The sequence below is a fragment of the Mirounga angustirostris genome, unplaced genomic scaffold, assembly GCF_029215605.1.
Source record: "Mirounga angustirostris isolate CCGP_5_RB_7025 unplaced genomic scaffold, mMirAng1.0.hap1 SCAF_5, whole genome shotgun sequence".
Taxonomy (NCBI): domain Eukaryota; kingdom Metazoa; phylum Chordata; class Mammalia; order Carnivora; family Phocidae; genus Mirounga; species Mirounga angustirostris.
In genome coordinates this window covers 134,440,307-134,467,546 of record NW_026991713.1, presented here as the reverse complement: position 1 = coordinate 134,467,546, position 27,240 = coordinate 134,440,307, and the positions used below count along the sequence as shown (strand labels likewise).

Below are 27,240 nucleotides of genomic sequence, written 5' to 3'. Positions count from 1 at the left end.
ACGAGCTCCAGGAAGGGCTCGTACGCAAGAGAGATTCCAAGCAATCCAGCAAAAAGCAACAGATAAAGGGGGCCAGGAGCTGAGCAGAGGTTAGAGCCGAGGGCCTTAGGGACAAACGGGTCCGAAGCTGCTGCATTACACAGCCCGGTACACACCTTGAGCTTTCCCCGGAAGCCCCAGGAGCGTCTCACCTCACCAGACCAGGACTAAGGGTTCAGCCAAAACAAAAACTGCCCTCCCTAAAGGGTAAAGTCAAACCTCCAAAAGTTCCAGGTGAGTGGCCAATGACTCAACTGCTGACTCCAACAAAAATCACCCCCCAGAGAAAGAACCCAGCATCTCTACAATGTACCAAAAACATGTCCTGTATACAGTCAAATATTACTAGGCCTGCAAAGAAACAAGAAATGTGATTCAAAGTAAAGATTCGGGAAAAGCAATCAATACAAACAGGTACCCCGATTACCGATGTTATAAATCACAGGGATATCTGAGGACAGACATCCTCATTCAAACACAGATGTTCAAGAACATATTATTATAAATACATTCAGTGGGGTCAAAATGAGTAAACCATCTCAAAAAAACTGTATTTAAAAAACTGGAAGTTCTACATGTAGAAAGTACAGTACCAGAAAAAAAAAAGTTAAAACTCACGGAACGGGATTAGAGCCTTTTGGGAATAGAAAAAGGAGTCTGTGAACTTGAAGACAAATCAATAGGCATTATCCAATATAGAAGCATGGAGAGACCAAAAGACAAAAAAAAGTGAAAAGAGCCTCAGTGTCTACAGAATAATACCCAGCATCCAACATGCACAGAATTGTCCCAGAGGGAGGACAGAGAAAATGGGATGAAACATCTGAAGAGGATAATGATTTTAAAATTCCCAATTTGACATAAACAATTAACTTACACATCCAAGCAGTTCAGTGAAGCCCAAGCAAAACCACAGAGGCAAATCCTAGTGAGACTGCCCAAAACCAAAGAGAATCTTGAAAGCAGCCAGAGGGGGAAAAAAAAAAAAAAAGAGCTACTCCGCACGCGGGGACGGCTGTGACTGACTGCATGCCGGCTCACTTCTCCTAGGAAACAAAGCAGACACAAGGGAGGGGACAGCAGCTGGAAAGCGCTGCATGAAAACATCTCAAGCCAACAAAAGTCCTTTAAAAATGAAGCTGACAGAACCCGTCACCAGCAGACCCAGAACTACAAGAACGCCACGGGAGAGCTGAAGAGAAATGTCACCAGATAGAAACAAGGATTTATAAGAAAGAAGAGCAACAAACACGGTACCGTGGGAAAATGGTTACTTTTCCTTCTCTGTTCTCTTCAGTTCACTGAACTGATTGTTCAGTGCAGAATTATAACACTGCACTGTGGAGTTGATTAAAGTACATAGATGTAAAACAGGCAACAGCACAAAGGAGAATGAGAAATGTAAAGAAAATGTTGCAGAGTGCTGCTTATATATGTAAAGTATTTAGCACAATATTAACTCCAAAGAAATTGATAAAGGATGCATACTATAATTTGCAGAGCACTAAAAAATTAAAAATAGAAAGTCATGGCTACAAAGCCACTAGAGGAATTAGTCTGGAATCGTAAAAAATATTTGATTAATCCGAAAAGAGAAAAGAGGAACAGAAGGGGACAAACAACATGACAACAGATCTAATCCCAACCGTATCAATAATTATACTAAATCTGTATGAGCTAAACAATCCCATTAAAGGCCAAGGTTGTCACACTGGATAAAAAAGCAAAATTCAACCATATGCTGTCTACAAAAGACTCACTTAACTATAAAAACAAAAGTAAAAGTAAAAGCATGGAAAAAAATACAAAAAAGCAAGCTGGTAAGGTTGTACTTACTATCAAACAAAGAAAGTGGAAAGGAGTATCACCTGGTAAAAGAGCTTTAAATGTATGAAGTACACACTGACAGGGCTAAACTGAGAAACTGGTAACTCCACGGTGGAAGATGCTCCCTCAGTAACAGAACTGGAAAAACAATCTGTACGAACACACACATGAACGACTCTATCAGCCCCCTTTACAGAGCGCTGCACCCAACACATGCAGGATGTATGTTCTCTGCAAGGGCATAGTCAGTCACTAAAACAGACCCTTGATTTGACCATAAACTATGGGGCCCCTGGGTGGCTCAGTCGGTTAAGTTTCTGACTCCTGATTTCGGCTCAGGTTGTGATCTCAGGGTCCTGAGATTGAGCCCTGCGGAGGGCTCCACACTCAGTGGGGAGTCTGCCTGAGTCCCCTCTACCCCTCTCTGCCCCTCCCCCCACCTTTGTGTGCATTCTCTAAAATAATCTTTAAAAAAAAATATTTGACCATAAATTACGCCTTAATTTCAAAGATTAAAATCTTGCAAGTTTGTTCTCTGATCATGGAATCAAATCAGGTATCAGTAACAGGATATTTAGGAACATCTCCAAATGTTTAGCAATTAAACACTACACCTTCAAAAAACCAAAGGATTAAAGAAGGAAAAAAAAAAAAAAAACCCAGAAGAGACAGGGTACCATAGTGAATGTACGTATTTAGAGAGAAATTTTAAACCTTTTAAGTCCCATGTTAGAGACAGAAAGTACAATCAATGATCTGTTTCACCTTTAGAAACCTAGAAGAAGGGGCACCTGGGTGGCTCAGTCATTAAGCACCTGCCTTCGGCTCAGGTCATGATCCTGGAGTCCCAGGATCAAGTCCCGCATTGGGCTCCCTGCCAGCAGGAAGCCTGCTTCTCCCTCTCCCACTCCCCCTGCTTGTGTTCCCTCTCTTTCTGTCAAATGGATAAATAAAATCTTTAAAAAAAAAAAAAGATAAAGAAAGAAACCTAGAAGAAAATTAAACCCATGTAGGAAGAAGAAATTAAGAAAGAACAAAATCAATAAAATAGAAAATAAGCTAAAGTACCAAAACTAAGAATTTGGTACTTTGAAAAGATTAATAAAATTGATAAAATCCTACCAAAAAATGAGAAAATACGAATGACCAATCACAACAATGAAGGTAGGAGCTTCACTACAGATCCTAGACACTGAAAGGATAATAAAAAAAAAAAAATATTATGGGGTGCCTGGGTGGCTCAGGCAGTTAAGTGTCTGCCTTCAGCTCAGGGGTCGTTATGATCCAGGGGTCCTGGGATCGAGTCCCACGTCGGGCTCCTTGCTTGGTGGGGAGGAGTCTGCCTCTCCCTCTGCCCCCTGCCCCGCCTGTGTGCTCTTGCTCTCAAATAAAATCTTTTAAAATATATATTTATATTATGGACAACTTGATTATCAGAAAATTCAAGAACTTATGTGAAATGGTCAAATTTCTTATAAAACACAACAGATGAAATAAATGGGACACCTGAGTAGACTGATTTCTAATTCATGTGTGTGTACACACATTCGCGCACGCAAATTACATTCAACAATAAAATAAAAGGAAAATACATCATGAATAAGTGTTGTTTACCCTGGGAATGCAAGGCCAGTTTAATATCCAAAAATCAATCTATAGTTCACCATAGCAGTAGCATAAAGAAGAAAATCTGCATTATTAATGTCAACACCCATTCATAAGAAAACTCCCAGCAAGCCAAGAAGAAGGAATTCATTCCAACAAAGCCATCTACAAAAACTCTATTAAAAAACGTTTAGTAATAAAGAATGTCCATGCTCAACAGCAAACAACTTTACAATAAAACTGAGACAGTTTCATTAACAGCAACATCTGAATAGCATAAAATACTTGTGAATAAATGTGAACTAGGTGCTAGATCCCTACAATGAAAGCTTCAAAGCACTGCTAAGACAAAGAACACCTAAGTCCATGGAGAGAGCAGCACATTCATGGGTTGGAAAACTATTACTAAGATACTTCTCCCCCAAACTGATCTATACATTTAAACTCAATCCCAGTCAAAATCCCAGCATTTGTCCTAGAAACTGACAAGCTGTTCTAAAATGTATATGGATATGGAAATGCAAAGGACCTAGAAGAGCCAAAACAATTCTGAAAAAGAACAAAATTGGAGTTTTCATTACTTGATTTCAAGACATAATGTAAAACTAGAATAATCAGAGGGCGCCTGACTGGCTCAGTCGGTGCAGCACCTGACTCCTGATCCGGGGGTTTGGAGTTTGAGCCCCATGCTGGATGTAGAGATTACTTAATAATTTTTAAAAAAGGGGTGCCTGGGTGGCTCAGTTGGTTGAGCAACTGCCTTCGGCTCAGGTCATGGTCCTGGAGTCCCTGGATCGAGTCCCGCATCGGGCTCCCTGCTCGGTGGGGAGCCTGCTTCTCCCTCTGACCCTCCCCCCTCTCATGTGCGCTCTCTCTCTCTCTCATTCTGTCTCAAATAAATGAATAAAATCTTTAAAAAAAAAAAAATTTTTTTTTAAAAGTCCTTAAGGGGCATGTGGGTGGCTCAGTCGGTGAAGCGTCTGCCTTTGGCTCAGGTCATGGTCCTGGGATCGAGCCCCGCATCGGGCTCCCTGCTCAGCGGGAAGGCTGCTTCTCCCTCTCCCACTCCCCCTGCTTGTGTTCCTGCTCTTGCTATCTCTCTGTCAAATAAATAAAATCTTTAAAAAAAAAAAAACCTAGAATATTCGGGATGCTAAGGTAATGGCATAAGAAAAATAAACTAATGGAACAAAACAGATACGTATCTATGGCCAACTGATTTGCCACAAAGGCACCAACACAACTGGAAAATAAAGTCTTTTCAGCAACGGTGCCAGAAGAACTAAATCCGGGCACAGAAAAAAATGAACTTCAAGCCCTACCTCACCTCACACACCAACATTATTTCACAATGAATTATAAATTTAAACACAAAGCCAAAACTGAAGTTTCTAGAAAAAGACACTGGAGACTATCTTTGAGCTCTTGAGGCATGCAAAGCTTTCTTAGATAGGACCCAATAAGCACTAAACATAACTAAAAAACTTGATATATTATCAAAATTTAAAACTTTCACTGATCAGGCGACAAGGCACATACCAGGAGAAAACATCTATAATACATATATCTGACAAAAGACCTGCCGCCAGCATTCAAGATCTCCTACAAATCCAAACCAGAAAAGACAACCCAATCTTTAAAAACGTGTAAAGACATCAACAATCACATCACAAACTCATACAAATGGCCAAAAAACTCATGGAAAGGTGATCAACATGAGTTCTCAGGACATGCAAGGTCAAGCCAGAGTGAGAGAGCATGTCACACCTCCTCGGGTGATGAGAATCAGGAAGACTGACAGCACTGCGACAAGGCGGGGGAGCAGCCCGCGGAGCAGTGGGGACCCCCCCGGCCCCCCGACCGCGGCGGGGCTGGCAGGCGGCACCACCACCCCGCAGGGCTGCTTGGCGGGGTTTCCTGAGCGCACCCCTCTATCCTCCTTAGCAGCCAGTGGTCCGGCCCTGCATATTTACCGGTGAGAAACGACGGCCTACGTCCACAGAGACTTTCAGTACTTGCACTCCCAGGAGCCCAACCTGGAAACCGCCCGGATGTCCAGCAACAGGAAACTGTGGTCCATGTGCAAAGGGAAAACCACTCCATATTTTTAAAATGAACCACAGTACATGCAGCCACATAAATGAATCTCAAACGTATCATTAAACAAAAGCCAGCCACAAATGAGTCCACTTCGTCTTATTCCTTTTATATGAACTTCCTGAACATGCACGAGGAATCTATGGTGAAAGAAGTCACAGATGGGGCTGCAGGGGGTGGGGCGGGGGAGGTGATCATGAGGTGACACAAGGGAGCTTCCCAGACTAAACGATTTCTTCTCTTGATTGCAGCGTTGGTTACACAGGTCTGTAAACTTACGAAACAACTTTTTACTGTAGATCTGTGGTTTCATCATAAAGTTTATTTCAATAAAAAGAAAAGCACCTCACGGCTCACAGACCTCTCACCATTCCCAGCCCCGTGGCCTGTACTTGCACTGAAGGAGACCAGGTTAGCGATGGGCACTGACCTTGCAAATCCCTGTGGCAGCTCTCCGAGGCCGTAGAGTGGGTAAAGGTACGGGCTTTTGCCATATCTTGCCAGAGACTCACTGTAAAGTTTAATCCTGTTAATGGTTTCACAACATGGCTGATCTAGATAGCTAAAATAAGGGAAATAAGTATTAGAAAATAAATATTTAAAATGTTTTTCTGAAAAGATTTTATTTCACTACTTTCATATTTTACCTAAAAAGTTCTAACACTAATTAACAGCTGGAACCTTTCATGATATAACATGGTTATCTACTTGTTTTGTTAGAACTTCCATTTCAGAGAACTGAGAAATTCGGTGACAGTTCCGAGAAAAATATAAATCTAAAACCCGAAACACTTACTCATCGGTTCTGTAAAGTGCCAGGGCATGGCCAGTAAAATCTATGACATCTTGTCCCAAGTCAAATTTCTTGTACACCTCTCGCATTACAGTCTTCTTAGGATCGATGCCCTCAAAAGTTCTGGGATCTTTCTCATCAAAGTTGGCAACATACACTAGGAATTTTCTGAAGCGACGTTTTTCAAACAGTCCCATTAAGCCTAAAGAATGTGTCAAAAAGCAAACATTCACACTAGGACACTGTGGAAAAGACAGTGTGAGAGGCAAGGTTAAATGCGCCACATTATGAGCTGAGGCTCCTCTAAGGAAGTGTGCAGCCTAAGACAGAGGCTCGTACACAGTATGGCTTCCGCCTTCACTGCGCTTTCCGATAAACCAACATAATTACAACAGATCAGTTATTAAGTCTTCAATTCTACAATCATAAGTAATTACAACCAGTACTTAATTAAATGTAATACGTTTAATTATGTCTCTTATTAGGAACAAGGTGAATATGACTTTGAAAAAACTATTATTCACGACAGCATCCACCTGAACGTTCTTCTTTTGACAACTCTCATCTATACTCATCCAACTGCCTAAAATTCTGAATGCTCCTCCTTTCTCTGTGTGCTAACATTCACTCCAGCATGTCACAGAAAAGATGATTATGCTGCCGGTCACTTACTTTAACAAAGTCCTAGATAATCAGTTAACCACTTTTTACACTAAAGAAAGCTAGGGAGACAGGTATAAACCACTTCATAAACCCTCAGCTCTCTTACTGGTCAGCAGTCCTACTTGAGTATACAGCTGCTAGGAAGACAAGGCCAAAGAGAAAAAATGTTCTGGCTCTATCCCCTTTCCTAAACTATGTGACTACTTTAAAAACAACAAACTCTCACGGAACAGTGTAATGGTTTAATATTTTGAATATTATTTCCCCCAAGACTATAGTTGAAATCAACAAAACTGAAAATTAAAATGATCATGAGGCCACTAATGATATCTAACTACACTTAACATGTTTAAATTATATTTACAACCTGGCTTAAAAAAATGGGATGGGGGCACCTGGCTGGCGCAGTTGGTAGAGCCTGGGACTCTTGATCTCAGGGTCATGAGTTCAAGCCCACATTGGACATGGAGCTTACTTTAAAAGGATGAATGAATGAATGCATGCATGAAAAAATAATTTTTAAAAAATTAAAAAATTTAAAAATGGACAGAATGCGTACACAGTAATGGTACAAGGCTAAAAAAAAAAAAAATTCTATGACCACACAAGCACCAACTTATGTTTAGTTGTCAGGGGTAAAAATAAGACCACCAATATAATACAGTTCAATTTTCAACTACTTCCCTCTGACAAGGCCTTCCCTGATCGCCCTATTTAAAACTGTGCCCCCCACCTCCCTTCACCTCTGCACACAGCATTATCATCATCTCATATACTCTTCCATATTTATAGCCTGTCTCCCACTAATTTAAGCTCGAGAACAAAAAGCATTTTTTGTTTACTTTCCCCTTCTGCTGAACCCGCCCTGCCCCAAACCTAGAAGGGTACGTGGCACGTAACAGGTACTCCATGTCCAATTCACATACTGTCTGATGCAAGCAAATAGAAGTTATCCACATAATGGATATACAATATGGAAAGAAAAACGTTCAACTATATGATAAAAGGGTTAGAAAAAAATCTTTTTCCAGATTACTCAGTTTCCTGAGTAGTATCTTAACATCATTTCGAATGTTGTTTTACTTTCCTTCCTTCACTTGCACACTGAGGTTTATTTACCAAAAAAAATACTTAGGTCAAGACATTTAAAACACTGAAAGTTACAAAATCCAGAGCGGTTTCATGAAGAGAATAAATGAAAGCTTTCAACAGATAGAAGATTTGACCATGGAGAATGGGAAGAATACTGTTAAAATGTCCATACTTACCCAAAGCAATCTACAGATTCATTGTGATCCCTATCAAAATACCAACAGCATTTTTCACAGAACTAGAATAATACTAAAATTTGTACCGAACCACAAAAGACCCTGAAAAGCCAGAGTAACCTTGAGAAAGAACAATAGAGCTGACAGTATCACCATCCCAGATTTTAAGACTTAACGACAAAACTGGACTGATCAAAACAGTCTGGTACTGGTACAAAGAGAGACCCACCTGCATGAGCAACTGATCTACAACAAAGGAAGCAAGGCTATCCAGTGGGGAAAAGACAGTCTCTTCAACAAATGGCGCTGGGAACACTGGATAGCCACATGCACACCACACACCATACACAAAAATAAACTCACAATGGATTAAAGATCTAAATGTAGACAGAAAACCATAAAACACCTAGAAGAAAAGACGGGCAGTGATTTCTCTGACATCCGCCACAGCAACAGTCTTCTGTATGTTGGACTACACCAAAATAAACAGCTTTTGCCCAGGAAAGGAAACCATCAATGAAACAGAAAGCTAGCCTATGGAATGGGAGAAAATATTTGCATATGATACATCTCATAACGGGCTAAATCCAAAATACATAAAGAACTTAACTTACACAACTCAACATCAAAAAAAAAAAAAAAAAAAAATCTGATAAAAAATGGGCAGAGGAACTGAAGAGAACTTTTTCTATTTCAGAGGACACACAGACACAAGAGAAGATGCCCCAAATCACTCATCATCAGGGAAATGCAAATCAAAACTGCAATGAGATCTTGCCATTTGTGACAACATGGATGGACCTAGAGGGTATTATGCTAAGTGAAATAAGAAAAAAAAAAATACCATACGATTTCACAAGCAGACTATAAAAACACAATAAATGAATAAACAAACTTACAAAAAACAGAAACAGACCCATAAATACAGAAAACAAACTGATGGATGTCAGGGGTGGAGGGATGGGAGGCTGGGCAGAATGGGTGAAGGGGAGAGGGAGGCCCGGGCCTCCAGTCCCGGCATGAATACGTCACAGGGATGAAAGGTCAGTGCAGGGAATATAGTCAGAGGTCCCGTACCAGCCCTGTGTGGTGACAGACGGCAGCTACACTTGGCAGCGAGCAGGGCACAGACTTGTTGAACCACCACGTTGAACACCCGAAACTAATGGAACACTGTATGTCAACCATACTTCTATTTAAAAAAAAAAAAAAAAAAAATTTTGACCACAGCATTAAAAAAAAAAAGTGAGAGTGGAAATCAGTGTCAAACACTCCTGAAGTACAGTACCCACTACACAAGCTGCCAGTGGACCTAACTGACCTAATCCAGCTGCTCCAGGCCGCCCCGGCCTGGAGGTCACTCAGCTCTGCACTGGGAAACGTGATTCGCTGCTGGCAAAGGTGTGCGACATAAACAGGGCTCCCCGCAGTTAAGAGTGAGAATAAGTAAACAAGCTAGAGATTTAAATTACGACAGAAGAATTTGCTGGACACATTTCAAAGCCATTCATGAAAACTTCTCAAAACAATTCTGAACATAATCCATGTTCAACATCACTTGAGGGGGTCAAAGATACTTCTCACTAATTTGATTAAAATAATGCTTAACCAATCACCAAATATTTACTGGAACCTTGAGGTTTCACAGGAACTGCCCCAAGAACCAACAGTGAGTACAGCTCCTAAAAAAGCCAATGTAACCTTAGGCCACATGAACAGAAATATATCGTCCTAGAAAAGTTCTAGTCTCGGGGCACCTGGGTGGCTCAGTCGTTAAGCGTCTGCCTTCGGCTCGGGTCACGATCCCGTGGTCCTGGGATGGAGCCCCGCATCGGGCTCCTTGCTTGGCCGGGAGCCTGCTTCTCCCTCTCCCACTCCCCCTGCTTGTGTTCCTGCTCTCACTGTGCCTCTCTCTGTCAAAGAAATAAATAAAATCTTAAAAAAAAAAAAAGTTCTAGTCTCACTGACACTGAGTGAGCAGACAACACTTGGAGTACTTTGTCTAGGTTGGCAGCTGGCTCCCACGGTATTGTAAATTGGATAATCTGGACAAATCAGAATTCCCAGAGAAAAGTGGCATATTATGTAAGAAACAACTATGGGATGGAAGCTAGAAATGTTTAGTATTAAAAACAAACAAAAAAAAGAACTAGAAGGTATAGTTGTTAAAATAGCTTTTAAAAATCTGTATTTTTATACTATACAATTTAGAGGTTACGAGTACAGGGTTCTAGAGTCAAACAAATCTGGCCTCAAACCAGTTCTATCAGTCGTGAGCTTTGCTACTTTGGGCTTTGCTTTTATACTTGTATACTTCAGTTTTCCCATCTGTAAACTAAAGATACTAGTACCCACATCTCAGAGAGACAGCGAAGGGTAGAGAATACCCATAAAGGCCTTAGTACATACACGCTTGCACATAATGTCCAAAAAACGTTAGCTATTATTAAAATTATAAAACAACTGTTCTTGTTCACCCTTCTGAACCTTTCCACTTCTACACCTTTCCTTACCCGTTCGTTCTGCCGAGGATTTTCTGCCCTGACATTCTGACTTCAAGACTTATTCATTATTAGAAAACCAGTTGCCGAGAAGACAGGGATCTGGTAAAAATTCATACAACTGTATACTAAAACAGGTAAATTCTAGTGTATGTAAATCATACCTTTCAACATTTTCTCCCCTGATAGCAAGAAGGAAATAAATGGAGTTAGAGAAGCTGCCAAAGTAATTCAAATTAGGTTTTTAGGTGAGAGAACTTTCCCACACTCAAGCCAAAATAATCCCTGAGAATTTACTGGCACTTCTCCCAATCCAAACAGCTCCCTCCCCTAAACTCTGGAGCATTTACTGTAGAAAACTCATCCACCCATTAGCTATCCAAATTCTCCTTTCTCAAACTGCTCTGCGCAAACAACTCAAACACCTTCAAGGAGAGAAGGTCTTTTTTAGGGATGTTTGCTATTGAAAAGAGGTAGGAATAGAAAATGTTAACCAGGAATCTCTGGTTGAGCCAAGAGAGGAAATCATTTTGGGCAAAGAATAAAATCACTCCACACTCACTGGGAATTCCTAAAAACAGATTTCAGAGAATGACAACAGCAACAATTAGAAGATCAGTTTTGCCAGAACAAAGTTCTTTCTTTTTTGGCGGGTTGGATAATAAGATGCAGGTGGTCAGCTCAGTACAGTGATGGAAGGACACAGGCGCTGGAGTAACTACTACCAGAGGTTCGGCTCTAACCTTCCCACTTACGTAACTATGTGATCTCAGGCCTCCGTTCCCTCATCTAGAAAATGGAAACCCTACCCTGTGAAGGTGTTTCAAGAGTCAAAAAACAAAATGAACGTGAAGTGTTTAGCCCAGAGCCTAGCACACAGGAAACCCCCCAAAAAACAATAACTCTTGTGAGTTATCATTAGTATGAAAAAGAACACTAGCTGACCCACACCAGCACCAAGTTCCATGAGCTAGAGACAAGCCACTTAAACCCTCTCTGAGCTTCAGAGGTAGGGGTTTTTGAACATTTTCTTCAATGATGTACTCTCAACTGCCCAGAACAGACATTCAATAAATATTGTTGACTGGATGAGTGGACAGATGGCTGTCAAGACAGGGGATAGTAAATGTGATCTCTAAGATTCCTTTCCACTGTAAAATCTCAATGTTGTGAGAAATAAAATAAAATTACTTACTAGATGCCAGGGCTTCTGCTTCAGTGGAAGGAACCTTGTAGATTTTTCCTCCCTTATAGACAAAGCTCCCTTCAGTCACTTTGAAATCCAGATAGCGAGTGACCTCTGTATAAAGCAGCATCTTAACCAGCTGACCTAAAAAAGTCCCAAAATTCAAACTATAAGTTAAGTCTTACTACCTTCAAAAACCAGCAGAAATAAAAGTACATTTATTGTTGGCTTATAATAATAGCTTCCCAGTTTTTTCTAACATTGTCCAACAACCCCTACCAAAAAGTCTCAAATGCCATGTTCTAAACGGGACAATCAGAATGCATACCTATTGCTGAGCATATTTAGAAGTATGTTTTCAATGTTACAACTTCAAGATTAATAACTTCATCAACTTGCTTTTGTAAAATCTGTATTAATAATTATTAGAGGTATGAAGTTTAGAATTATAGTACTACTGCAAATGGGTTTGAATTTCCTTTAGGTTCCTATTATAAAGAGAGGCAACTAATAGGCAAAAATTTTCAAGAATTTGTGTTATGCAGTTTATATTATCCAATCTGTACTAATTAAATGAATATTAATTTCATGGGCGCCTGGGTGACTCAATCAGTTGAGCATCCGACTCTTCATTTCGGCTCAGGTCACCATCTCAGAGTCATGAGATCAAGCCCCGCTGCGGGCTCCAGGCTGTGCATGGAGCCTGCTTGGGATTCTCTTTCCCTCTCCCCCTCCCTCTCTAAAATAAATAAATAAATCTTAAAAAAAATAAATATAGGGGTGCCTGGGTGGCTCAGTCGTTAAGCATCTGCCTTTGGCTCAGGTCATGATCCCAGGGTCCTGGGATCAAGTCCCGCATTGCGCTCCCTGCTCAGCAGGGAGCCTGCTTCTCCCTCTCCCACTCCCCCTGCTTGTGTACCCTCTCTCGCTGTGTCTCTCTCTGTCAAATAAAATCTTTAAAATATATATATATATATATACATATATAATGAACATTAATTTCAGATAGAGAATAAAACCAGGCACACAATTAAAAATATCATCTGTCTATAAACCAAAGAAATTTACTCTCAAACAGGATAACACATAAATTAACTTATAAGGTAAAATAGGTGATTTTTATAATGAAAAAATTAAACTATAAAACCTTTAATAGCAAATATTAGTATTTTTATAACCTTGAGGTAAAGAGAAAAATTTTAAGCATACCCTTCCAAATCAAAAACAGTAAAAAGAAGAAAAATCAATCTATATAGCTACATGAAAAGTAAAAGCTTATGTACGAAAGAAAAATACAACACAGGTACATACAAACCAATCACAGATTGGAAAAGATATCTTCAAATACACTAGGAGTATTTATTCCATGGTCTTTATAAAGAGCTCTTTCACATGGATAAAGAAAAATTTAAAAACCTCAAAAGAAAAATGTACAAAGCCTAAGGCTGGCCAATATGAAAGTCAATAAACATCTAGAAATCATTCCACTCTCTAACGAACAGATACTTTTGAAAAATCCATGGGGCGCCTGGCTGGCTCAATGGGTAGAGCATGTGACTCTTGACCTTGCGGTCATGAATTCAAGCCCCATGTTGAGCGTGAAGCCAACTTAAAATAAATAAATAATCAATCCATTATTTTGCCTTTACGTATGACTAAGTGACAAAAATTTAAATGAAGATGGGGCGCCTGGGTGGCTCAGTAGGTTAAGCATCTGACTCTTGGTTTCGGCTCAAGTAATGATCCCAGAGTCGTGATAGCGAGCCTTGAATGCAGCTCTGTGCTCAGCAGGGGGAGGTCTACTTCAGATTCTCTCTCCCTCTTCCTCTTCTTCTGCCCCTCTCCCAGCTTGTGCACAGGCACTCTCTCTCTAATAAATAAAATTTTTTAAAAAAATTAAAATAAAGAATACTCAGGCTTAGTAAAGGTACTAGGAAAGGGTCAGTCCCACAGGCTACTGGTGAGAATCAGATCAGGCAATATAAAATAAAAGCCTTAAAAAATCATTGTCTCTAACAAAAACTAATGATGTATGGTGATTAACATAACATAATAAAATAAAATTTTAAAAAAAAATCATTGTCTCTTTCCCCACACTATATGTCTAGGGGCATATGGTGAGGTTCAACAACACACACACACACACCCACACACAGCCTGGCAGGTTATACACCAAAATATTAACCATGATTATCGATGGTGAGATTCTGGTTATATAAATTTTATTTCCTATCTGCTTATCTGTGTTTTCTAATTTTAATGAAATAACTTTACTACTCATATAATAAAAAAAGTGCTTTCAATTTATTTCAAAAGAATTTTAGATAGGTAACTTTAAATTTCAGAGAAGGGTGCCTGGGTGGTTCAGTCGGTTAAGCATCTGCCTTTGGCTCAAGTCATGACCCCAGGGTCCTGGGATGGAGTCCCGCATCGGGCTCCCTGCTCAGAGGGGAGTCTGCTTCTCCCTCTGCCTGCCACTCCCCCTGCTTGTGCTCTCTCTCTCTAATAAATAAAATCTTCTTAAATAAATAAATTTCAGAGAAAATTCAAGTAAGATCATTCCACTAAAAGAAACTATAGAATATAAACTCAAAACCAAAAAAACAAACAAAACCCCAAAACGGGAAAGGGCAGCTCATACTTTAATTCATGGGACATAAATAGACTTCATACCAACAACCTAGTTTTTAATGTCATTTCAGGAAAAGGCACTAATATCACAGCAGTTTAGCTCCCCTAATTAAAAATATGAGAAAAATGTGAAAAATAATTTTAAAAGCCTCCAAACTAGGAAAAAACTGCTTCTAAAGGCCCAGTTATCTGAGACTGTCAGGGAAGCCTGAGAGAAGAGTGCTATAGACACTTCCGGTTTTCATACACACTGTGTCATGTCCTAACTTTATGTCTCCAGAACCAATTAGGAAGGAGTCACCCCCTCCTCCATTCTTACTGACTCCAGATGCCTCTAATGGCCCACAGTCTACTCACCAAACTGTTGCCATTAACAAAATCTATTTTCACATACCTGGAGTAACACTCTCTGTCAAGAGCTAGAGTCTACTTTTAAATCGGATTCAATGTACCGCCATAAATGTCAGAATGCTTTACCATTGGCCATGAGAAACTTAGGGATTAAGTCCACGTTCCAGTCTCTTCCTCTCCCCATCGATGCTGGTGGTGCTCCTGGTATTTTAAATCGTTTGTATAACTAAAACCAAAACAAAAATGACCCATAATGTAACAAAATTTACTTTTCATTATGCTATTCTTCCACGACGTGGTTTTGGTATAATAACTCACCACCAGAGGATGAGGTAAAGTATAACGGCATTTTTTATCAGATAAAATTTTTAGAGAAATCCCAATACACAGCTAAGTTAAATACACTACTAATGAATGCTAAAATAAGTATTACAGAGGTAGTATTTTTTACTAGCAGAAAAGAACAAAAACAATTTGTCAATAACACACTAGCTCTGCAGATGCACCATTTGTAGAAATCATTTAAACTCATTCTCTCCTGAATAAAAAGCTAACAAAAAGGCTTAATTTTGCTTCCGTAGTTATGGAAGGAGTCAAAAATAAATTCTGGATTCTTCAAATCAAAAAAGACAATTAAAGTTAGTTCCAGCTAATTTATAAGTTTCATGAGTTGAGTAGGAGCTCTAGATAAAAAGAAGCTTATGGTCTAAAATTTGGGAATACTCATTTTATTGCTAACGTGGAAGCGAATAAGCAAAGCTGGTATATTTACTAATAAAAAATCCCCAAGTCCTTGAGTATATTCACTGGGGAGGGGGGAAAAAAGCTTGCTCACCTTACTGAAGACTAATAAGTGTAGGCAGGGTGGAAGTAATGATGCCAACTTGTACAGATTATTAACAATGAAGAGATCTGGTGGTCATTGCTTTACCTCGGGTCAGAGTTGGCATCATGAAGAGTGAGGGAGTTCAGACATTCTATGCTTTCTGATGTGATGCAATATGAACTACACAACAATGCTTTCTTATTATAAGCTAGCTTGGACTTTTCGGAAGAAAAAAGTGGGGAGATTTCTGTAGACTAAAAGAATAAAGAGAAACAACACCAAAAGCAATGTTTGAAGTAGTTAAAAAAAAAAAAAAAAAAAAAACCACCGCCACCACACACAATATAAGACATTCTTGGCATCACTGGGAAATCTGACTGTGGTCTGGATATTACTGTTAATTTCCTTAAATGTGATAACGAATGATATTATGATCACGTTGGAGAATGTTATTTTTAGCCACTGAATGCTGAAATATTTAGGTCAAGTATCATGATGTCTATTACTTTCAAAGATTCAAACCAATAACAAAAAAAGACATAAAGCAAATATTGCAAAATGTTAACTGCTAAATCCAGATGGAAGGTTGATCCACTGGTATTATTCTTTCAACTTTTCTGTAGGCCTGAATACAGAAAAAAATTTTGATAAAAATATGAAGTCTATTTCATCAGTCATGATTGATAATAACTGATATCTGTGTATCTCTGGTAACACGCAGTACGGCTTGTATCCACGCATGTGGATGCTGAACAAACCTCACAGAGAAATATTCAGCAAAACACACTTTGGAAATGCTTCGTTTGCCCAGTCTAAAAAAGCAGGAAGCGGGGGAGTAGAGTAAAAGGAACTAAAGCTCTGGAATCTTACAACCTAGGTTCACAATCCTTCTCTGTGATTTTAGTCACACAGACTACTTTGTCATCTGAAAAATGGGGATAAAAATCCCTCTTTGACTAACTGGAGGGACACATAAAACTAGGTGGAAAGCTCTGGCACTGTGCTCGGCATGTATTAAATCCCCATCAGAAGTCCATACCCTGCCCTTCAGGAGATAACCGATAACTGCTGCAGACGGCAGTGAGGCTCCAACTGACAGGCCAGCAAGCCCTAAAACTAGCCGGCCCTGAGAAAATGGGAGGCTACAGACAGTCTAGGTAAGAAAACCAAACCTGTCCATGAGGAGTAAGGCTGAGACGCACGAGTACGAGTTTCAGAGAAGGAAAGGCACACGAGTTTGCTCCAATGCTTACATCGTCCAGGGGTGTTATGGATGCACTTTCTCCTCCGTAATATGGGTTTCTGTCCATGTGAAGAACTTTCTTCCCATTCACTGACATTATACCTGACAGGATACATTCCTACAGGGAAAGCAAAAGTATCTTCAAAAGAAGTGAAGTGTTACCACATGTTTCAAACAGACACTTCCCCCACCCCGCCAGCTACTTTTTTTTTTTTTTAAAGCCCCTCATTAGGGGCCCCTGGGCAGCTCAGTCGGTTGAGCATCTGACTCTTGATTTTGGCTCGAGTCGTGATCTCAGGGTCCGGGGGTCGAGCCCTACATCGAGCTCCATGCTCAGCCAGGAGTCTGCTTCTCTCCCCTGCCGCCACCACTCATGCTTGCACATGCTCTCTCAAATAATCTTTAAAAAATAAAATAAAATAAAAGCCCCTCATTAAACACTCTTATAGTAACTAATACTTACGTATGTATAATACATGGCGTAACTTAAGGACAAAGCCCTAAAGCGACTAGGGTTCCAAGTGTGGTCTGTGGAACCCCATGGGCCTCAAGGTTAAGACTATTTTCATAACACTAAGACATTATTCACTATTTTTTCACTGTGTTGACATCAGCACCGATGGTGCAAGACCAATGGTAGAGAAAAGTTAGGGCAGAAGGTCCACACTGTGCCAATCATTATACTCTACACCACCAGGCGCTCACAGTTTAAAAAACACAAAAAAACAAGGCTAATTTCACTTAAGAATGTCCTTGATGAAGCATTAAAAATTACCTGTTAGGGTGCCTGGGTGGCTCAGTCGATTAAGCGACTGCCTTTGGCTCAGGCCATGATCCCAGGGTCCTGGGATCGAGTCCCACATCAGGCTCCCTGCTCTGCAGGGAGCCTGCTTCTCCCTCTCCCACTCCCCCTGCTTGTGTTCCCTCTCTCGCTGTGTCTCTGTCAAATAAATAAATAAAATCTTTAAAAAAAATTACCTGTTAATGTACCCCCTTGAATGCCCACCTCTTTAATACTCTGTGTAACAAAATGGGAAGTCCACATAAAGTAACTCTGGCTCAAGGAAAATCTTTTGTACAACTGGTTTGTTAAGCTGAACTAGCGACTTTTTTTCATGGATCATCATTTTTATTTGAAAGAACAACTGATCAATTTATTCAGACGTAGGTATTTGGCAGGTGTGGTTACAGATTTCATACTATAATCATTTAAAAAAACCTGCCATTTATGTTTTGGTATAAATCAAAGAATATCCACAACGATGTGAAAGGCGCTCCTCCCTATTCCAACTACACATCGGTATGAGCCTGATTTTCTTCATATACTTCAGCTAGGGCAGTATCTCACAAAAGTCTGAACACCACAGCAGATGAGAATCCAGCTATATTTCAAGCCAGACATTAAAGAGATGTGCAGAAAATGTAAAACAGGGGCACCTGGGTGGTGCAGTCGGTCGAGCAACAGACTCTTGGTTTCGCCTCATGTTGCGAGATCGAGCCCCACGGCAGAGTCCACGCTCAGCAAGGAGTCTGCTTAAGACTCTCTCTGCCTCTCTCTGCCCACCCCCACTTGCCCATGCTCACTCTCTAAAATAAATAAAATCTTGAAAAATAAATAAATCTTTTAAAAAATGTAAAACAATGATACTCTTCTCACTTTTGTTTTGGAAGATACAGTTACACTCTGTAAAACGTATTCATGTTAACATGTAATGGGTTTATCATTAAGTGAATTAATATTTTTAAAAACTGCTGTGTTGATTTCTAATGATAAATATTGATAGATATAACCCTTATAAACAAAACTCTTCAGGGTCCTTAATTTTTAAGAGTGTAAACAGATCCCAAAGCCAAAGAGTTTGAGAACTAGAGCTCTAAAGGAAGCATCCAGGATAACAAATAAATTGGCAATAGAGAATTATAAATGTCCCAGTCTCATACTAAGATATACCCTATCAAGATAGAGGGGGAAAATCAAGAAAGAATATGATTAATGAATTAATGAGAAGAAACACAGAGATGGGATACACATTCACTCAAAACTCTTTACACCTGGGTTTTGGTGATCAAGGCTTTATTTTATTTTTTTTAAGAAAAGGGAAATTCCATGTATCGTCATTAATCCTTAGAGCTTTTCAAATTTACCCCAAAGACCCTAGGTAGCAGAGAACAATCTCACTCCCCTAGAAGCCTGACTTTGATACCTTTATTTTAAAAATTCATATGTATTTCTAATTTTACTCCATAATGTATCTATTCATTTTAGTATTTTTAAAGGTTTTTAACTATTGTCTGGTTCAAATTTTATTCTAGGAAGATGCATCATTTCTTATTTAGATCAAGACACAAACACTATGAGTGCTCCAGGCCATTTCATGCCCTATTCCAGTCCTAACTACAACCCCACACCCCACACCCTCTCATGATTTCTAAGAGTGCAGATGGAATCATGCAGTGTATCTTTTTTGTATATACCTTTTATTCAACATTATGTTTACAAGATTCGTCCAAATTATGTTTTGTGTGTTCTTAAAATGTACTTATTCTCACTGCTACAGAGCAGGGGTCCCCAAAGTACAGGAGCCAAGTCCAGTCTGCATACAATTTTCATAAGTAAAGATTTATTGGTAAACATCCATTCATTTACATATTGTCTACATCTGTTTTCTCTGTACCACGGTAGAAGTGTAGTTGTGACAGAGACTGTAGAGCCTGCATAACCTATTTCCAACATAGACCTTTACAGAAGGTCTGCCTAAGCCTGCAAGCAGTGGATGGATCTCAAAGAGTGCTTCCCAAATCAGTACCACCTGTGAACGTGTTCGAAATGTAAATTCGAAGCAGGTTTTCAAACTTCACTTTGCATCCGCATCACATGGAGGCTTCGTTAAAACAGACTGCGGGACTCCCATCCACAGAAGTGGGTTGGGGCTGAGAATTTGCCTTTCACACGAGTTCCCAGGTAATGTTAATGAGGCTGATCCAGGACCAATTTCAAGAACCATTACTAAAGCAGTGCTGCTCCAACTTGAATAAGCTTAAGAATCAACTGGGGATCATGCTAGGGATACGTGGTTGGCTCAGTCAGTAGAGCATGGGACTCTAGATCACTGGACCACGTTGGGCTTAGAGCCTACTTAAAACAAAAAACTGGGGGGTGCCTGGGTGGCTCAGTTGGTTAAGCGACTGCCTTCAGCTCAGGTCATGATCCTAGAGTCCTGGGATCGAGTCCCGCATCGGGCTCCCTGCTCGGCGGGGAGTCTGTTTCTCCCTCTGACCCTCCCCCCTCTCATGTGCTCTCTCTCTCAAATAAATAAATAAAATCTTTAAAAAAAAAAAAACTGGGGATCATGCTAAACTGTAGATTTTGATTCAGTATACTCGGCGTGAGGCCTAACCTGCAGTTCTAGTAAGTTCTCAGGTGTTGCAGAAGCAGGTGATCCAAGGACCACAGTCTGGGTAACAAAGCAGTAGAGGCTTTAGTTGAATGAATATGCCACATGAATATATGACAATTTATTTATCCATTCTACTATTAATGGGCATGTGGACAATTGCCAGTTTTGACTCTCATAAATAATGCTCTATAAATATTCTCAACATGTTTTTATTATGCATTTGTTGGATATATATCAAGGAAAGCACAACTATGTTCAACTTCAGCAGATAACTCCCAACAACTTTCCAAAATGGTTAATTTACACTTTTGTCACAGCAATGTATGAAAGTTCCTGTTGTTTCAAATCCTTGCCCAACACTTGTGTCTTTTTAATTTTAGCCATTCTATAGTTAGGATGTGGTTTAATTTGCATTTCCTGACAACTAATGAGGTTGAGCAGTTTTTTATTTTTTATAGTTTACTGATAATTACGGTATCTTTTGATAAGTGCCTATTCAAATTATTTGCTCTTTTTAAAAATGGGTTTCTTTTTCTTACTGCTATATAAAAGTTCTTTTTATATTTCGGATAGATAAAAGTGCCTTACTGGTTCTATGCACTGCAAACCTTCCATTCTGTGGCTTGCCTTTCCACTTTAATGATGTCTTGATAAAGAAAACTGAAGGCATTTTACAACTACAAAAATCAACCCTAATCTTATCAAAAGCAATTCACTTGTCCAAAAAACAAAATCCAAGGAAGCACTAACATATATGGTTCAATATATTACACGAAAGTAAAATAAAATTGACATTCACAAAAACAGGTTACGACATAAACAGAGGAAGATGAAACAGTCCTATTTCCAGCCGACAAAGGCAGTCTCCAGAGCTCAATTTTTGGAAGCAAAATCACACCAAGCAACTCTGAGTGTTGCATATCTTCTATATATAACTTTCCACACTCCCCTACAAATAAGCATGATTCACTCACTGGACCATGGCTCTAAAGCAAGCACTAAAGGTGGAGGCTAAATAAAGGGCTCAATAATTTAAAGATTCATTGAAGTCCAAAGAGCTGGTAACAACTCTTAGAGGCATCACTTGGAACAAATATGACAAAAGCTAGTTAAATCTTCAGGTTCATGGATTCTCCTAAGCCCCTCTATAAAAGATTGCTTTTACATTGCCAAAAGAATAAAATACATAGTAGCATAAGTGTAATACTTTACATTTTGCTTTAAAGCATGGGATGAACTAAATCCCTGATAAAATCTGTCAATCATATCTGGGCATAGGGCATACATTAATGATCTTAAAATTTCAATATCTTACAAAATTCACTCAAAATTAAAATTCAGTACTACTACCTATTTGATGAATACAGAATAACAAGCAAAGCACATTAAAGCCAGAGAAAACACTCTAATTTCCTTTTTTTGCACTAGAAAACCTGGTCCACCCATCATATATATCAACAATACTGGTAACTTTTACCAGAAAAATCTATGTATTAGTGAATATTAACTAACATACTAGTTTTTAATCTAATGGATGAGAGTACTCCACATTTAATTCAAACTCACCCACAAATGCCCTGAGGAGGGTAAGAATACAAACTCGCATGCAGAGTAACTGAAATTATAAAATCATCTTCAGAATCCAAGTTCTTTATGATAATGGCATCTGCCACTCATCTGGCATTTCATGTTCTCCTACATAAAAAGAGGTAACCGATCAAATGGTTTAAAGGTCGGGGTGCGTGAAGGGCCCTATCAGTGGTACAAAGTTCACTTCCCTTCAGCACCCTGCACGTATCACCAGAGTTGCAATAATCAGAGTAACTTATTTGGATAGTACCTAAATACATTAAGCCAAAATACCTCTAATGTCCCGAAGGGGCCTGCATGGTGTTCCTATATATGAACTGCGATCAACCTAAACAGGATTTCCTAGGTCAGTGGTACTAAAGAGTATCCTGGTGTCTTGGAAAAATTAATGCCCAGCCCCTTCCTGCTTAGAGAGCAAGCTTCGAAGAGAAAAGAGCCAGAGTACATTAATATTCTTTTTTTTTTTTTCAGAGTACATTAATATTCTGATAGATCTCCGAAGTGACCAAACTAAGCACCCACCGGAACTCTAATCCTACTGAATTTTAAAGTTGTTACAAGGAAAAACAAAACATAAACGACAACAAAAAAAACCAAACAGAAAATAAATGCACATAAAAATGTGATAAGGAAAACAAGGTACCTAAAAACTAATACTAAAGAAAAGTGACTTTTGAAAGCTACTTACCTAGAACTATGGGGAAAATGCATTAACTAGAACATTTTTAAATCAGTTAATCTCAATATTATATGTCAGCAACAACATAGTAAAAATAATGTTTTCAGCAGAATGTTCCTTTAAATATCTGTCCCTTGAATGCATCTCATTAAATGCTGTCAAAAGATCATTTTTCTTGAAACTGGTTCTAATTATATCTTTCCTGCTCAAAATCCTCTCCCACTGCCTAAAAGATAAGTTCAAATTTCTTAGCCTAATACATTAAACATTCTTAGTGATAGGCCCTCTCTCCAACCCAATTTCCCAATCCGCCTCTTCATACCTTCTGTTTCAGGCAAAATAAACTCCCTATTCCTTATATACATCCTGTTCTCAGTACCAATCCATCCTGCTCACTCTGCCTAGAAAATCATGCCTCCTGCTCAAAGCTTACCAGTATTTTTAAAATCCAGCTTACATACCTCCTTCTTTAAGAAGGTTTTCCTGCTTCCCGCCTGAATTCCCAGTCGTGCAGCTCTATTACAGCACTTAGCACTTCCTCATATTAACTCTTATTAGAGTCACCCTCCATATGAGAAGCTATCCGTTTATACACAGAGGTGTTTACCTTTTTATTACCCATAACTGATCACAACGGTCACAGTTTAAATAACTGAAATTGGGTAAGCCATTACTCCACTAAGAGTCTTTAATCAGGTACAAGGGAAGGAAGATAGAAGGGATTGCCAATTATCATGAATGTGAGCCAAAACATTTAATTAGTGGTTTTTCAAACCAAATATTTCACTAGTACTTCTAGATGCTAAAATGTGTCTGATATTAATTCTATCCTTTGGGGCCAGTATGCTTGAAATGGATTTAAAATACAGACTGTCTACAAGATATTTATACCTTCCAAAAGTAAGACATTTGTACATATTGGCCCTATGATCACTACTGCAGTGGATAGAAAGTCCTTCATCTACAAAACTCTAACATAGCAACGGCAAGGATTTTCAAGGAGCAAATCTGAGAGGCAATTTAAAATTTTTAAATCAGATATAAACTCTTTTAAATCACAAACTTTTAATAAAGAAAAAGGGTAAAATTATGTCTGGGATGTAAAATAATTTCTAACCATCTAATACTGAGAATACTGGTTAAATCTCACTGAAGTACACATTTCTATTTGTAATTTCTTACCAGAATTATTATATAGAACAAAAGAACACAAATACCTCTGAGAGCCACAAATAGCTGTGGAACTAGTTACCCTTTTATATACTTTTTTTTTTTAAGATTTTATTTATTTATTTGAGAGAGAGAGAATGAGAGACAGAGAGCATGAGAGGGAGGAAGGTCAGAGGGAGAAGCAGACTCCCTGCCGAGCAGGGAGCCCGATGCGGGACTCGATCCAGGGACTCCAGGATCATGACCTGAGCCGAAGGCAGTCGCTTAACCAACTGAGCCACCCAGGCGCCCCTATATACTATTTTTAAGATTCAAGAATTTACTGCCAACCCCAAAGTCAATTAGAAATAGCATATTAGGTGGTCAGATGTTTTCTATTCACCTTGAAATCAAAATAAAAGTCACCAGCCTAACAGCAAAGTAAGGGAGGGAAAAAATGAAGAGCAGACTGAAGAACTCACAAAGGCCAGCAGTCCGAGAGTATTTAATAAGGAGCACCCAAGCTTACCAGGTTATCTCGATGGCTTCATTATGTTACAGCGTTAACACAGTAATTAATCCCCATGATGGGAAATCTTAGTTATCAAATAAATTATGTTCCTTAAAGAAGGTGTGATGTCATTTGGAAAGGCTTTTTTTCAGAAAGCGGTGGTTCTTTAACGGGATAATCCTCAATCCCTTAGAAAATCCAATTATACAAAATACTCCATTTCTCCTGGATAGAGAATGATTTTGTTCCAAGTTTCACGTTTTATGTCTTAAAGTTATGATCAACATTTGTGGATCACCATGACCTTCATTTTAGAAGGAACGACTGATACAAAACAGTGCCAACACTAGGCAACAGAGTAACTATGACACTTACTTACACTTTCTTTTAAAGTAACAAGTTAATAACACTAAAAGTACTTGACATACAGCCATCACCTAATATTTTGTACCCATAACTGATAGAGTATACCTGTTTTTAGGTTAACTCTCTGGCACTTAATATTTATAAGCCAAAAATTAAGAAAATTAAGTTGTATGTTCACTCCAATAGTCAATTCTGGTTTGAGGGTTTTTAACGGTAACTTTATTTAACGTTAAGTAGTCTTTGTGTCACGAGAAATGAGGGTACACATTTACCATTACCAAATCATCCCACCATCACTACTCCTCTCAATGAAGCCATCGAGATAACCTGGTAAGCTTGGGTGCTCCTTACTAAATACTCTCAGACTGCTGGCCTTTGTGAGTTCTTCAGTCTGCTCTTCATTTTTTCCCTCCCTTACTTTGCTGTTAGGCTGATGACTTTTATTTTGATTTCAGGGTGAATAGAAAACATCTGACCACCTAATATGCTATTTCTAATTGACAATGCTCTGCATAGATAAAATTCTCAAAGAACATCTCAGAAAGCAATCTAAGAAGGCTCACAGGGATTAAAGTTATCATAGCTATAAAGTGAGGGCAGAAATTGGTCTGATTTCCTGTTGTGTACCTACCACTCATCAAAAGGTCAAAATTAACCCAAATGAATACTTAAAGTGCATTATCTTAACTTGGTTGTTATCCAGTAAGACCATGCTATCTTTGACGCAAAGTGATGCTTCTGCACCAGGCATGTAGAAACCTGCAGGACAGATCTGCGCTCATTTGTCCACATCCAACTGACCTAATCAAGAGCAAATCTGAAAGACCAGCAATAACCATAGAAAAAACAGAACTGGCTCTTATAACACGCTGGCAGCAACCAAGCCGTTCCAATGGGCGAAATCCTCCACAAACTACTAAGCTTGGAATCCCAATTACACGCTTTAGAAATATTAACTGAAAAAAAAAAAAAAAAAAACAGCCCCGCAGCTGGTAGGCCTGTTCATTTAGGCATCCAACCCTTTTGCCAATTCACCACCTAAGAAATTCGACTGAATCCCTCACATTCAAAATGACTGAATAGTTTTCTAGGTAAGTGACCTCATCTATTTGGTACTACTTCCTAGCCAGTCACATGTCTGCTTCGGACTGGTTGGTAGGAGAGAACCTGGCCTCTAGCAAACCATCACCGGTCCATTTCTTAGGGGAAAGCCCCCAGGAGAGACAATGGACGCAGGGAACGGACCAAACCAAAGGAGATGGCAAAGGTCAGGAGAGAAAGCATCGGATAGACAAGCTTTGAGAACACTCATTTCCAATTCTACAGATGCTCAGTCAGTGGGATGAGAGTGGTTAAAAGGAATGTGTAATGCTTCTCATTTGAAGTGGGGGGGGGAATAAAAAGCTAATTTTCTCTAAGTTCACTGAACTGCATCAGTTACAAGACGGTGATTATCCAATGACTTGCCACAAAATCTTGTGCCTAGCTCTGGTAGGCCGAGACCGACGAGCAGCGGTGGCTGAAGTCGAAGTAGGAAACGCAGCTGCGAGCGCTCCCGCCCTCCCCCACCCCGCCTGGTGCTTTTCCGTTTCCAATCGAGAGGCCATCAACCGTGGAGGAGGCGGAGGGGCACCCACACCCCAAGCGGGCAGTTTCCCTCGTTTCCCACCCACTTTTACTTCCCCGTCGCTCTGCACTAGGCCACCCCCCCGGACCGGTTTCTCCATCTCCAGGTCTGTCCTTGCAGGTCTGGGGCAGACCCCCCCCCCCCGCCCCGGCCTGCGCGGCGGCCGCGAGCCTTCGCCGCCGGGCACTGCCGCAGGCCCCCGACGCCCCGGGTCGCGTCTCCCCCATGGTCGCAGTGGCCCCCCACGACGACGCCACCCCGCGCTCGCAGGGACGCCGTCCGACACGGCGCGGCCCCGCGGGGTGGGCCCGGCCTCCCGCGGCGCGCGGGCTGCGGGGCGCGGGACGCGGGGCAGGGGGACTCACCGTCAGGCCGGTGCCCAGCACGATCACGTCGTACTCCTCATTCATGGCGGGGGACGGCGAGGACCGAGGCCCAGCGAGAGCACAAGGCGCGGGGACTCGAGGGGCCAGCGGCTATACGACCACCCGGGAGCCACAGGGAAAGAGCTCAGGCCGGTGTTGGGGCCCGACGGAAACGGGGAGCCAGGGCTGGAGCTGAAACGGAGCTGGAGAGGAGAGAGGCCGGCCGCCACCTCAGACGGGAAGAGAAGAGCGGGGCAGGGAGGGGAGGGAAGACGGGGAGGGCAGGGAAAGGCGGGCGGCGACCCGGGCCTCCGCAGCCGGGGCGGGGCTTAGAGACGGCGCTCGGAGGGCCGTCGATCACACCCTTCCCGCTCTCTCATTGGCTGAGTTCCCGTTGCCCGCCCAACCTTCGTCCTCTCCTTCCTCTCGCGAGAGGAGGGCGGGCCGTCCCTCTGGCGGTTCCGGTTCCCCGCCCGGCCCGCTGCCACCGTGGTTGGGGGCGGAGGAGGCGGCCGGTCGCGGGCC

General features: G+C 40.5%; 1 protein-coding gene across 2 annotated transcripts in view; it reads right to left on the bottom strand.

Annotated features, from left to right (window-relative positions):
* Positions 1-27,019, bottom strand: part of GDI2 (GDP dissociation inhibitor 2) — a 31,712-nt gene extending 4,693 nt beyond the window's left edge. Inside the window, exons 1-6 of one of the 2 annotated variants that reach the window (XM_064592113.1) lie at positions 26,716-27,019; positions 16,960-17,148; positions 15,088-15,187; positions 11,989-12,123; positions 6,365-6,563; positions 5,999-6,130 (exon numbers count right to left, since the gene is read on the bottom strand). In XM_064592113.1, coding sequence (XP_064448183.1) covers positions 5,999-6,130; positions 6,365-6,563; positions 11,989-12,123; positions 15,088-15,187; positions 16,960-17,148; positions 26,716-26,760 — 800 coding nt within the window. In that variant the 5' untranslated portion in view covers positions 26,761-27,019. The remainder of the gene's footprint in view (positions 1-5,998; positions 6,131-6,364; positions 6,564-11,988; positions 12,124-15,087; positions 15,188-16,959; positions 17,149-26,715) is intronic. The other variant, XM_045874476.3, reaches the window with a different exon arrangement.
* Between the last annotated feature and the right edge of the window lie 221 nt (positions 27,020-27,240).